The sequence below is a fragment of the Rana temporaria genome, chromosome 2, assembly GCF_905171775.1.
Source record: "Rana temporaria chromosome 2, aRanTem1.1, whole genome shotgun sequence".
Classification (NCBI taxonomy): domain Eukaryota; kingdom Metazoa; phylum Chordata; class Amphibia; order Anura; family Ranidae; genus Rana; species Rana temporaria.
Window position 1 is genome coordinate 286,667,821 of NC_053490.1, and position 14,903 is coordinate 286,682,723.

The following is a 14,903-nucleotide window of genomic DNA, read 5'->3' on the forward strand; positions in this document are numbered from 1 at the left end:
CTGACAGCCTCTCTCATTTCTTGAGACCCTAACATGCCAGAAAAGTACAAATACCCCCTAAATGACCCCTTTTTGGAAAGAAGACATTCCAAGGTATTTAGAAAGAGGCATGGTGAGTTTTTTGAAGTTGTCATTTTTTCCCACAATTCTTTGCAAAATCAAGGTTTTTTTTTTTTTTTTTTTTCCCACAAAAGTTTCATATTAGCAGGTTATTTCTCACACACAGCATATGCATACCACAAATTACACCCCAAAACACATTCTGCTATTCCTCCCGAGTATGGCGATACCACATGTGTGAGACTTTTACACAGCGTGGCCACATACAGAGGCCCAACATGCAGGGAGCACCATCAGGCGTTCTGGAACACCCAGACCAATTCTGACATTCCTCTCCTACATGTAAAAATCATCATTTATTTGCTAGAAAATTACATAGAACCCCAAAACATTATATATGCTTTTTTAGCAAAGACCCTAGAGAATACAATGGCGGTCGTTGCAACTTTTTATCGCGCATGGTATTTGCACAGCAATTTTTCGAACGCATTTTTTTGGGAAATAAAACAGTTTTGTGCTTTTTAAAAAAAACAAACATTAAAGTTAGCCCAATGTTTTTGCATAATATGAAAGACGAAGTTACGCCGAGTAAATAGATACCCAACATGTCACCCTTCAATATTGCACACGCTTGTGGAATGGCGCCAAACTTCGCTACTTAAAAATCCCCATAGGTGACGTTTTAAATGTTTTTACTGGTTACATGTTTTTAGTTAGAGGAGGTCTGGGGCCAAAATGATTGCTCTCGCTCTAACGTTCGCAGCGATACCCCACATGTGTGGTTTGAACACCGTTTTCATATGTGGGCGGGACTTACGTACACATTCGCTTCTGTATACGAGCACGCGGGAACAGGGGCGCTTTAAATATTTTTTTTTATTTTTATTGTTCATTTTACTTAATTTATTTTAGTTTGACACGTTTTTCCCCAAAAATAAATGTTTTGATCACTTTTATTCCAATTACAAGGAATGGAAACATCCCTTGTAATAGGAATATAGCATGACAGGTCCTCTTTACAGTGAGATATGGGGTCAATAAGACCCCACATCTCACCTCTAGGCTGGGAAGCCTGAAAAAAAACAAGAAAAAAAACGATCCTGGCTTCGATCGCAGCGGTGAGTCAGAAGAAGCACCGGAGGGCGAAGGGAGTGGGGACGTCCCTTTTTGCCTCCCGTAAGAACGATCAAGAGGCGGAACAGCCGCCATGATTGTTCTTATGGTGTAGAGAATCGCCGGCTGAAAAAAATGATATCTGAATGATGCCTGTAGCTGCAGGCATCATTTAGATATCCCTGCACAAAGTCAAGGACCTCATATGACGTGGGCGGGAAGTGGTTAAAACACATTTTTTTCCCCAGAGTATTTTCTGGGTATTGCAAAGTATTGGCCGGGGTATTGCAAAGTATTGGTGCGGGGGTATTGCAGAGTATGGTGCGGGGGTATTGCAGAGTATGGTGCGGGGGTATTGCAGAGTATGGTGCGGGGGTATTGCAGAGTATTGTGTGCAGGGGTATTGCAGAGTATTGTGTGCAGGGGTATTGCAGAGTATTGTGTGGGGGGTATTGCAGAGTATTGTGTGGGGGGTATTGCAGAGTATTGGTGCGGGGGTATTGCAGAGTATTGTGTGGGGGGGTATTGCAGAGTATTGTGTGGGGGGTATTGCAGAGTATTGTGTGGGGGGTATTGCAGAGTATGGTGCGGGGGTATTGCAGAGTATTGTGCGGGGGGTATTGCAGAGTATTGTGCGGGGGGTATTGCAGAGTATTGTGCGGGGGGTATTGCAGAGTATTGTGCGGGGGGTATTGCAGAGTATTGTGCATGGGGTACTGCAGAGTATTGTGCATGGGGTACTGCAGAGTATTGCGCAAGGGGTACTGCAGAGTACTGGCAGGGGGTACTGCAGAGTATTGCGCGGGGGTATTGCAGAGTATTGCGCGGAGGTATTGCAGAGTATTGCGCGGGGGTATTGCAGAGTATTGCGCGGGGGTATTGCAGAGTATTGCGCGGGGGTATTGCAGAGTATTGCGCGGGGGTATTGCAGAGTATTGCGCGGGGGTATTGCAGAGTATTGCGCGGGGGTATTGCAGAGTATTGCGCGGGGGTATTGCAGAGTATTGCGCGGGTGTTTTGCAGAGTATTGCGCGGGTGTTTTGCAGAGTATTGCGCGGGTGTTTTGCAGAGTATTGCGCGGGTGTTTTGCAGAGTAATTGCGCAGGGAAGGCAGAGCATTGCAGAGTATTGCGCAGGGAAGGCAGAGTATTGCAGGGGTTAATGCAGAGTATTGCACAGGGAAGGCAGAGTATTGCAGGGGTTAATGCAGAGTATTGCACAGGGAAGGCAGAGTATTGCAGGGGGTTAATGCAGAGTATTGCACAGGGAAGGCAGAGTATTGCAGGGGTTAATGCAGGGATGGCTGAGCAGGGATGGATGGATCTGTGACTGCAATAGTCACAGATCCATCCCACACTGCTGCTGCCATCCGCGCTCTCCTCTCACACTGTACCGATCGGTACAGCGAGAGGAGGGAGGAACCGGCGTCATCTAATGACGCCGGTTTGTTTACCTGTGATCGCGCCGTCATTGGACGGCGCGATCACATGGTAAAAGACCGCCGTTGCCGGTCAATTACCGTGATCTGTGTAGCGCCGGGTCTCATAGACCCGGCGCGCACAGAATTTTCTGTGTGCGCGCCCGAGGCGGCGCGCATTACTGCTTCTGGTGGGCGCCGTTTCAGAACGGCGACCCCCAGTTAAGCAACCACCTTGCCGCCGTTTGTAGACGGCGGCTGGTGGTTAAGTGGTTAACAGACTTTAGTGAGCACTGTGCATGAAAGATTTTGTGACTTTATTATTATTTTTATTTATTTTTCCCAATCTTCGATGGCCTTTTTTTAACGTTTCCCTGAACCAAGGACCAACAATGTAATATTTTTCAGCTTACCAGTGTTTAAGATGTAGCGGATTTCTTTGTGTTCCTTTTTTGTGTGTGTGTGTGTGTGTGTGTGTGTGTGTGTCTATTTTCACCTGGTGATTTTGTCAGTAACACAAGACATTTTCTAGTTTACAATACTCGCTTTCCTTGCTGCATCAGGACAAGGATGACTAGATGGGACTATGGAACCCTTCCCTCTTGCTGTCCATGATGTAGAGGTGTGTGGTTCTGTAGCCCTCGGAAACGAATGTAATCGATGTCAGGCAGTCAAAGAACACGGGATGTTGCTGGCCCTTTTGGCTAAATTGACAGTTCCTTTTTTTTTTTTCGTTTTTATAATAAAACACTTTCAATGGTTAATAGAACAGACCAAGTAAGAGAAGTAACATTGTTGGGATTTGAGTCTTTTCTAGCATTTGTCACAAGCTAATTGATTGTGTATAAAATAGTGTGTACTGGATACTGTATGCCAAATACTTTTTTATGCTACTTTTTGTTGTACATCTTTACTTAATTTAGGTTTCTTTTTCTTGCAGCTTCTACTTGACAAGTATTTATGACCACTCTATATTTGAGGCATTCAGTAAAGTTGTGCAGAAACTTATCCCACAGTTGCCAACTTTAGAAAATTTGCTAAATATTTTTATATCCGTAAGTATTTTATTTTTGGTCTGCTTACTGTACTTTGTGTCCAATGAGGATTAAAGCTTTGATTTACATATGAGGAAAAAAAAAACTTTTAGCTACCATTCATTATGGTGTGTTAACATGCGTGTCTTCATGCATTGCAGTAAAGCAACCCCTTTCATTTTGAGTGCCTTTAATTCAGTGCATGGAAACAAAAATGCCTACACCTATTTTATGTCATTGCAGCGTACCACAGCTTGGAGTACCCACATCTGTGCATTGTAGTCTGCTATAGTGTAGGTGGGTTTTTGTTTACTTTTGTGTTTTGGGGTGCCATTCAAAGCAAATGTCAGTCCACCACAAGCACATGTTCACCTGTATTGTATGGTAAATTGTGTGTTTTACTACAATGCAGTAGTGTCAAGTACGTAACCTGAGAAAAGTATTTAAAGTAGATAAAGCATTGTCTGCCTTCTTTCACTGTCCTCCACCATATAAACGGAATAACAGTGTTTTTTTTTTTTTTTTTCATGGTGTCGGTGACACTTCAGTTTGCACTCTGATTTTTTTTTTTTCTATTTTTTTTTTTACCTGTTTTAATTTGGGGTGTGATTAGGCCATCCTATCATTTTAGCACAGGGGTCTCAAACTGGCGGCCCTCCAGCTGTTGCGAAACGACAAGTCCCATGAGGCATTGCAAGGCTCACAGTTACAAGCATGACTCCCACTAGCAGAGGCATGATAGGACTTGTAGTTTTGCAGCAGCTGGAGGGTCGCCAGTTTGGAACCCTTGCTTTTTAGCACTTACCAGGGAAATTGTTATGTAATCTGGGGTCAAACCTTGCTTCTAACCACAAATCATGGGCAGTTGTGGTCTTCTTCTTTATTCTATGTTCCCAAAAAAAAAAACGTTTATCAGGCCCCTTTCACACTGGGGCGGTTGGTGCGTCGTTGGTAAAGCGCCGCTATATTTAGCGCCGATTAACCACTGTTTTTGCAGATTTTTTTTGGCCGCTAGCGGCCTAGAAAGGGTTATAAACCACTGCAAAGCGCCACTGCTGCAGTGTTTTTCCAGCGGTATAGCCACGGTGCCCATTGATTTAAATGGACTGGAGCGGTATACACACTGCTCCTTCACCGCAGATGCTGCTAGCAGGACTTTTTTCTACGTCCTGCTAGCGCACCGCTCTAGTGTGAAAGCTATTTTTAGCGTTCTAGCTCCTCAGTGTGAAAGGGGTCTTGCAGTTACCTTTCACTTTGATATATTTTATCGCTTTCAATTATATCCCCCCCCCCCCCGCAGAAGGAATAACTATTCTATGTAATCCTTGTTGGGTCAAGGCTTGACTATATATATATATATATATATATATATATATATATATATATATATATATATATATATATATATATATATATATATATATATATATATATATATATATATATATATATATATATATATATATATATATATTTTTTACGAAATTACTAAAAAAGATTAAAAAAAAAAATAACTACTTTGATACCAGGCACTTTTACCCCCTTCCTGCCCAAAACAATGTTTAACTTTCAGCGCTATCATATTTATGACATTTTTTTTTTTTTTTTTTATCAATTTTTTTTACATGCTGTCAGTGCAGTAAAGCGTTATCATAGAACTGTATCATATAACTGTTGTGGTGGTGATCATGGACTCTAACTGGTTACCAGTATGTAATAAATAGTGATTTGTTTATACAAATGAATTTCACTGGTATAGGCAACCATTTTTACTGAATTAAATGTATTAATTCAGTCTTTGTTTTGTTGTGATTGGTCACCTCTAATCACACGGTGCAGATGGGCTGTGATTGGTCACACTGATCACATTGTACAGACAGGGCCAATTGCAGATGGCAACACAATGGATGGTTAGAAAGGAAGCAATCCATTGTTTACAAATAATAATGGGGAGTACCGCGCTTAGGATAAGATGGTGTGGAAAATATGACAATAGTGGGGGCGGTATCTAAATTATAAAAATAATCAAATGGAGACTGCAGCCCCCCTAATGAGTGATCCCCTAAAGGACACAAAGGTAAAAAAGAGAAAGTAAAGGGGTCGTGGCGCTGTCTCAGCTGGAGGCTGAATGTACCAGATAAGTGGTACAATACTAACTTGTATGTGATCCAAGTATAGGTGATGGATCTAATGAATAAAAGTGCCTAAATATACTTCATGCGTGAGTGCATAGAATGAAGTGTATTGCAACACTCAGATAAGCATATGCTGTGTGAATAATGGATAATGTGCACTAAAAATGCAAAATGTGATGTGACATTCAGTCACGGAAGTGGTATAACACTAAGTGCACTAAGTGAATAACCAATACAAACAATAAAGCAAATAATATAAAAATAAATGTAAGATGAGCAGTGACCGCCTGTCAGAGGTGAGTGAAAGCTGAATCAAGAACGGCAGTGCAACAATGAACAGCCCATGAGATATGTGCCAAAGATAATAGTAGTAATAATAATAATAATAATAAATGAGATAGTCCAATAAATAAAAACTCAAAAATTGATCAGCAGTCCGCATATATTAGATCAGATATCAAAGGTAAGTGCGATTTGTTCGTGAGCAGGTGCACCCAATCTGGGTGGGTGATCACAGTATGCAGTTGTGAGGGTTCACGCAGTGGTTCCGGTGCTCCCCCTCCTGGGTCTCCACTCACCAGAGGCACTCACCCCTGCAGGGGTAAAGTGCAAATATATGTGATCTCCAGCAGCTCGACTTTCGCCTCCCTGGGTCCTTTGGGTGGATGGGTATTCTGGTCCAGGTGGTTCTGATCTTTTTTTAGTTGTCCAAATTCCTCCAGGGAAAAGAAACAATCTCACATAGCGTAGTATGTTCAAAAATCAAGGGATAGTTTATTCTCACTGCCACTGATAATGGCGTGCACAAAAGGCAGGTGATTACAAATAAGTAATAAAACTAGAACAAAGGTTCCAATAAAATAGTTAAAAGAAAGAAAATTAAAATAAAAACAAAAGCAGGTAGACGGCCATCTATGCGATAGCAAACCTCCCAGCACAGCACTCGTAGCCGGTGAAAAAAATGTCAAAATGTCAGCGCCAGCCTGGGAACGGCGTGCGTTCCACTGACAATCAGCTGGTTAACCCGGAAGTGCGTGTGGGTGTGCGTGTAGCCGCACCCACACAATTGGCTGTTATGATGCTACTGTATATCCTGTGCCAAAGTTATTCCTGCATTATTTGGTATTATCGGTAAACGCGGAAATTGAGCTCTTAATTCTAACCTCAATATCGATAATGAACAAATTGCACAGCATTGGGCCAAAACAAAACCCTGGCACGCACTGCTCACAACTTTAGTCATTTATCACTACTCTGGACCCGTTCATGTAATCCAGTTTCCGATCCATAAACATAAAATTCAACCAAGTCCCACAGACAATATTTTATAGATGAAACCTTTATGAGTTAGTTTAAAAATGCCTAATGCAATATCTAGGTAAACTATATCCACTGTACTTCCACCATCCAATTTCTCACTTGCTTCCTCCTAAAATACTACATACTGTCGATGTTGGGCTGACTAGTTTGTAGCTTCCCAGTATACACTTTTTTTTTTTGGTACCACATTTTCTCTACAGCAGTCAGTTTTTTATACTTCCAGTCGGTGTGGTGTCTTTTGAAAATTAGAAATGGTGGCTTGGCTATACCTATGCTAGGTTCCCTAAGGACTTGCGGATAGAGGTCGACCGATATATCGGCCGATGTTTGGCCGTTTTGGAAAAATCGACATCGGCCGATTTTTTTTTTTTCACAGCATCAGGAAAGACCGCGGCTTCGGCCTAGGTCCGGAGCCGCGGCCATCTTGGTACACCCAGCGCGGCAGCCCTCCTCCCTGTTTACGCCCACAGAGGAGGGGTCCGCCCTCGTGGGACACACACCGCTCTCTGGTGTCCAGGGCCACCATCCAGTGCCAATTAGTGCCACCTTTCATCCAGTGCCACCTGCCAGTGCCAACTAAAGCCATCAGTGCCACCTGCCAATACCAACCAGTGCTAACTATTGCCAATTGGTGCCACCTGCCAGTGCCAATAAGTGCCATCTGCTAGTTCCATCTTTCAGTGCCATCCAGTGCAACCTGCCAGTGCCAATAAGTGCCTTCTGCTAGTGCCATCTTCCAGTGCCACGAGCCAGTGCCACCAAAAAAAAAACGGCCGCAAAAATCGGCATCATATATCGGCCATCGGCATCGGCCAGAGAAAAATCTATATCGGTCGACCTCTAATTACGGATGTAACCATCTGGTCCTGGGGATTTTATCACCAGAGGTACCTCTCGGTAATACTACTATGAACACTATCAAGCCCATTTATTTTCATGTGTAAAAAAAATGATTCATTTTATCTGCCTTTTCCCATTCTGAGCCCTGCTATAGCCACCTCAAGGCTTTGGGGCTTAGAAATCCCCGGAGCTTAATCTCTTAAATGTACCCCGTCAAGAGGGACGTTTCTTGGCATTCTAATTGGTCGGCGTCGGCCAATTGGAACCTGCGTAGCCCATCCTCTCACTGGGGAAGAAGAGTGAATGCCAAAGGGATTTCTAAGCCCCGGACCCCTGAGGCGGCTATTCCGAGGATCAGTACGGGAGATCTCTGCAGGAGGTTCTGTGTAAGTTCAACTTAACAGATTTTTCTGTAAAGGTGAATTTACACTTTAAGTTGGCCTTTGGGCTGCCTATCTCATAGAACTAAAGGTGGCAATGCTGCTGCCAATTTACGAGGCAGTGATTTACCATTGTCCGCCTGTAAGTGCTGTTACTGGCAGATTCTCCATGTAAAACTTTGAAATAGTTTAACAAAAATGAGGCATAATCTAAGAAAATACAGAACAGTTTTGGATTTACAGCTAAGGCAGATGTAGGGTCATCCTAGTGTACACATTATGTTTTTTGCTGTTATAATGTTGGGCAGCACGTCTGCATTCTAGACTTTTCCTGTGTGTAACATTGATTATGTTATTTTAAGACCTTTTAAGGGAAATGTTTAAATGCAAGGAAAGCTGAAGTTCTGAGTTACAACATCTGCAAAGCTTGCTTATGAAGCACATTACTTGGAATGTCTGTCTCATAGACATGTGACTTCAAGATCACTTGTGATACCTGGCTTGTGAGAAATAAGCAGATCTTTAAAAAGAAGCCTTGGTAATATGTTTTAAAAGGCTGCTAACCCTATATACAGCTTGCCTCTTGAATAATGTATTTTAAAACAAACTACCATGAAGTCAAATGACTCTTTGTAGTATTTGACAATTGTAAAGAGCCAGGCGAAGAACGCAGCTGGTAGAAAAGACTGGAAGAGGAATTTACCTAGACTGGAGAAGGCGGAATTGGGAACAGCTGTGCATGGCAACCAATTGGCTTCTATCTTTCATTTTCAAAGCTTAAATGAACAAGCTGAAGATAGAAGCTGGTTGGTTACTATGCACAGCTGCACCAGATTCTGTGAGCTTTCAATTTAAGTAAATTTCCCACAGGAACTTTCGATCAAGGCCCTGCAGGGACAGAAGTGTGTGTGCTTCCACTACAATGGTTTGTATTTCCTCTCTTCGTACGTTTTTTTTTTTTCCAACAGATTATTAATTTTTTTCAATTTTCTCTCTTTCAGAATTCGGGCATCGAAAAAGCCTTCTTATTTGATGTGGTCAGTAAAATCTACATTGCCACAGACAGTTCTCCTGTAGACATGCAGTCATATGAACTGTGCTGCGATATGATAGATGTAGTAATAGATGTTTCTTGTATATACAGGTAACTATATACATGTGGACTTGTTTTTGACTTTCCTCTGGCATATTGAGCATGCCAGACTGTGTATATGTTGTGCTCTGTCCAAAAATGGCAGAGCTGTTTAAATAATACCAAAAGAAAGCTCCTTTTTGTGGGTGGAGAAAGCACATGCATTTTATTTGGATACACTGTTTGCACGACCACACAATTGTCACAACTGTCTCCCAACACGTTCAAATTAGAAGGGTTTAATAATTGTCTTTAAATCCTTAATTAAACATACCATTGTTTTCAGCAGTGCTATCCATTTACATTCTGCATACTGGCGCATTTGCTACAATCAAGGCATTCTTCTGCTGACAGCTGTCTAGTTGCTTATGTCCACTCTCAACCAACTTTCAGCTGGTCACATGTGCCACGCCATGGCAGTCACAGATCTTAATAGAGGCTAAGATGGCACTGTCCTTGGCAGATGGGAGGGTTTAGTTCCGCTTTTGAGCTGTACAACAGCTGCCAACCAACCTGCAGTGGACAATGAGAGAATGGAAGCTTGACTTTGATTGGTGGCTGTAAGGAAACAACCTTTTCACTTGTAGGATTGTGTCTAAATAAACATTTCTATATCTACTAATCATTGGGGAGATGTTTAGCTTTAAAAATATAGCCTGCTTACAATTTGTTTTTGTTTCTAATATCCCAATTAATATATTTCTTAGCTGGAAAACCAGAATAATTTTCCTTTGCCTGCTCTGTTTAATGGCATTACAGGTTATTGGTAGCTGGTGCTTGGACAGTTTGATTAGCCAATATTTTGTCAGACAAGCAGGCATGTCCTGTCTGGGCTGGTTTTCAGACGGTGGGATACCTGATTGTTGGCTTATCTGTCAGATGGACACTTCACCTACACTGGCAGGGCAACCCCTTCTGCTACAGGTATGGTGTCCTCTCCTGGTGGTGATGAGCAGTTTCTAATTGTGAAATTCCAGCTTTGGTACCATAGATACATTGTTAGGCAGAGGGTCTGTCTCATCTTCTCAGTTTTTTTACTTAACTAATCAAGTTCTTGTTTACACAGTTTGCATGCTGAATGTAATGGCACGGCGTATGACAAGGAGTCCATGGCAATTATCAAGCTGAACAACACAACAGTACTCTATTTAAAAGAAGTTACAAAGTTCCTATCACTCGTCTGCATTCTTAGAGAAGAAAGCTTTGAACGAAAAGGTGAGCATAGGGGCCATTTTGTGACGGAAAGTAACTTTTTGTTTTGGCTTTTCATTACTACAGCAGACCTCTTTGGGAAATTATTAAGTCTTAACGCTGCACTCTGTACATAATACACTCCTGGTATTTAATGCCCCTTTAAAACCCTCCCACTGTTAGTGAAATATGACCACACCCAGTATTTGATGCTGTTTGAAGGGTGTGTGTATGTGGGGGGGGGGGGGGGGGGGGGCGGGGACCAAGGGGGTTTTGAGGGGTCATGGTTGAGTTCCTGCACCTATTTTCTGAGGGGGGAAAAAGGCCCTAGTTATTTGTAAGTAACGACTTTTTGGCTATGTTCCCGCTGCTAAGATTGCTTTCCCTTTTTTTTTTTTTTCTTGCCTAGTTGGCACGTCAGACAAAAATCTTCCTAGTAGGGCAAATGGGGAAAACATTTTTCTCCATTTAAAATATATAAATATATTTACGCTAACTGTAATAGTTTTTAAAAAAAAATGAAATAGACGTAAATGAACAGAAGAACGATCCGAATCAAATCATTATTTGGTGTGACCATCCTTTTGCCTTCAACACGGCATCAAATCTAGATACTTGCACACCGTTTTTGAAGGAACTTAGGAGGTAGGTTGCTCCAAACATCTTGGAGAATTTGGGGTCAATCGCATGTCTCCCTAATGGCATGATGAATAAGTGCCTGTATTTCTCAGCATTGAGGACACCATTGATCCTGAACAAATCCCCCAACCCCATTTGCAGAAATGCAGCCCCAAACTTGCAAGGAACCTCCACCATGCTTCATTGTTGCCCGCAAACACTCACTGTACCACTCTCCAGACCTTCATTGAACAAACTGCCTCCTTCTACAGCCAAATATTTAAAATGTTGACTCATCATTTCGGAGAACGTGCTGCCATGTTTTCATGCTTGGTTATTGGAGGTATGGCTTTTTGGCAGTAATTCTTCCATGAAGACCACGTCTGACCAGACTGTTTCAGTCTACATATGAAATTGATGATCATTAGCACCTGCTTGGTATAATTGATCATACACCTGACTCTAATCCCCCCAAATCCCTGACTATGTGCAAGTGTAAGAATTCATGCTGATTTGAAGCCAAATTTATAGTCGCACAAAAAAATTATTTTGCTTTAGATATTTCTTCAGTTCGCTCACTTTGCAATTTGTAAATTGATAAAATAAAGTAAAATATATATTTTTGAAATTATTCTTGCGTTACATTTCTTCCCACCTGCCTAAAATTTCTGCACGGTGCTGTATTTCCAGCAAAAGTGTAATAATGTGTGTTAAGATGTCAAACTCATAGTTGTGTGTTTCCTGAACGTTATTGGTCTTTAATTGTTACATTTCTCTATAGGTTTAATAGACTACAATTTTCACTGCTTTCGAAAAGCCATCCATGAGGTATTTGAGGTAGGAGCTGCCACGCATCGGACCTTCAGCCATCAAGCCAGCAGTCCCAACCTTAATGCAGTAACTCACAATGGCACTCCTGCAAACACAGTCTAGACTGAAAACTTAGACTTCTCAAAATCCAGTAGCCCAAGAACACTGCCCGCCACTTGGAATATGTCACCTAAGGCAAGACCAGTGAAAGAATTGCAGGGTACCACACACACGGAACAAACCTTGCAGATTGCCATCATGCTCTTTTCCGCATCCTAGAAGCCCTTATGCTTAGTTCTTTCAATGGTTCACCTGTGTGCCATCTGAAATGTATCCGTTTTTGGTTTGGAGCACAAATCTCCGAGCCAGTACTCATGTAAACATTTGCACCATGTATTGACTAGCACAGATCTTCTCTGGTAAATAGTTGACTGATTTGCACATCGTTGGCCTTTTAAAGCGTACAAGATACATGTGAGAGAATGCCAAAGCAATGCCCCATTTGGGGTTATTCAGCTTTGCACATTACAGCCTCGTTAAGACCCTAAAACATTCCAAAAAGGATGCAAGTGCTCATCTTTTTATGTCTGGGACTGGCATTCGTCAGGTGACTCTACAGAGGCGGGAAGTGCATTATCCTGCAGTGCTTCTAAGTGCTATTCAAGATGCAGAAGACTTGCAGGTAACCTGGGAAGCTCCGCCATTCCCTTCTTTAGAGACTTGTGATGACAGCTGGGATATCAATGAGTAGTTTTTCACTGTATAGCTTTTACTCTAGCTGACAAATATACCATTTCTGATTCTATTACAAGTTGCTTAATTCCAAATGCCTTTTTTTGGGCAGGTGCCTATATATATTGAGAAAGTTTATTAGATTTTTCAATTGGGATTGAAGCTTTGATGTGAGATAAAACGCACATTAAGCAAAAATGGTGCCATAATGGTGTTGAATGAGTATTTAGTGTTTTACAGCTGAATGAAGAAAGTTTTGCTATCGGTAAGAAAATGTCAATGATTTATTTGCATAATTGTTAAATTCTGTTTAAAGTAAACTATGGTGCAAGAGATTTTTTGTGTGAGCTGCTAATTGACTGCACTGATCTATGAACTATGTGGTGAGAGCGTGATGTAATTAATAATTTGGGATGTTTACAAAATAAGCAACAGGCTTAAAACCAGGCACCCAACTGCACCTTACCTTAAACTCCAGGCGGCCGGCTAAAATACACAGGGGAAATGCATATGTGGGACTGTTTTACTGCCATAGGATTTGTATGTCTTTGCACCCAGTTGTGAGATTTACACAGCTCTGTCAGACTGACGGGTGACTGACTTTTCTCTGCTGCAATAAAGCCATGTCCCCAGTCAAAGGGCAGCAAAGGAGCGGCACCGTAAGTCTGCATTCACACCTGAGCGTTTCGTTCTCAGGCAGAAAGTTGCGTGTTTTACCGCTTTTTTTTTTCCCTTCTTCTTTTGCCCGTGTCTGCTTTGATTTTGTAAGGGTCAAATGGTCACCAATGTAAAAAAGAAAAACGCCTCTAATCTGCCTAAAAAGAAACTCCAGAACTCGTTTGAGCTTCAGGCGTTTTGGAGTGGAGATGTGAACCATCTATATAGAGAATAACTGATTTTTTTTTTATTTCCCCCCTCCAGCATCTTGTAGCTTCACGCTTCAAGCTACAAAACCTTCGGGTGTGAATGGAGCCTAAGGGAAATGCTGCTTTTGTCGGGGGGAATAAAGCAACGTCTTTTTTTAAAAATATATAACACACACTTGCTGCAATTTTAATGTTTTCAAATTGCCTTTTACCTTTCCCTTTTTCAAGCTGCAGCCAATTTTCTATAAAATGCAATGTAGCAAACCTGGAGGTATACTGTTGTTGCACAAAACTCTCCTCAAAACTTTAATTTCCTGCTTGTGTGAAGAACTCTGAAGACACAAGCCAGGTTTAAGGCATCCTCTGCAACAAAAATGTCCCTAAAACCCTGTTCACACTAGTGGGTTTTCTCCTGCATCTGCCATCGTGCTGCCATGCATGATAATGGACGTCTCATTATTCTTTTGTAGCGCCAGTTCACATCACATTTGAAAAAGTGCAGGTGCTTCTTTGTTGCTGCATAGTACATTTTTGGCCCCATAGACTTCAATGTGAGCATATGTGAAATGCATGTGTGTGCACACTGACTTAAAAATCGCTGCTACTAAAAGATTTTGCCTGTAGAAGCAGCTCAATGTTATCCTGTGTGTCCATGCACATTAGGACGATTACAGGCATATTTTAATCTCAACGTTTGGAAACGGAGGGGGGGGGGGGGGACTTTCTGGTTTTCGTTTCCGAGTGGAGTTTTCTGTCAGAAAAAAAAAAAGCCCCTGCAAAACTTGCCTAAACTCTATTAGCTGGATACACGTAGGGCGGCGTATTTTTGAGCCGGCGTGCGTATCGTATTTATGCTACGCCGCCGTAAGTCAGAGAGGCAAGTGCTGTATTCACAAAGCACTTGTCTCCTAAGTTACGGCGGCGTAGCGTAAATGGGCCGGCGTAAGCGCGCCTAATTCAAATTGTGAAGAGGTGGGCGTGTTTTATGTAAATAAACCATGACCCGACGTGATTGACGTTTTTAACGAACGGCGCTTGCGCCGTCCGTGGACATATCCCAGTGTGCATTGCTCCAAAGTAGGCCGCAAGGACTTATTGGTTTCGACGTGAACGTAAATTACGTCCAGCCCCATTCACGGACGACTTACGCAAACAACGTAAAATTTTTAAAATTCGACGCGGGGACGACGTCCATACTTAACATTGGGCTAGGCCAGCTATTTGTTCGACTAACTTTACGTCTGAAAACGCCTTA

General features: G+C 42.1%; 1 protein-coding gene across 1 annotated transcript in view; it reads left to right on the forward strand.

The window, feature by feature from the left end:
* RRAGC (Ras related GTP binding C) overlaps positions 1-13,117 on the forward strand; it is a 33,374-nt gene extending 20,257 nt beyond the window's left edge. Inside the window, exons 4-7 of the mRNA XM_040337198.1 lie at positions 3,531-3,645; positions 9,301-9,443; positions 10,498-10,646; positions 12,022-13,117. Of these exons, the coding sequence (XP_040193132.1) occupies positions 3,531-3,645; positions 9,301-9,443; positions 10,498-10,646; positions 12,022-12,173 (559 nt within the window). The 3' untranslated portion in view covers positions 12,174-13,117. The remainder of the gene's footprint in view (positions 1-3,530; positions 3,646-9,300; positions 9,444-10,497; positions 10,647-12,021) is intronic.
* The last annotated feature ends 1,786 nt before the right edge of the window (positions 13,118-14,903 follow it).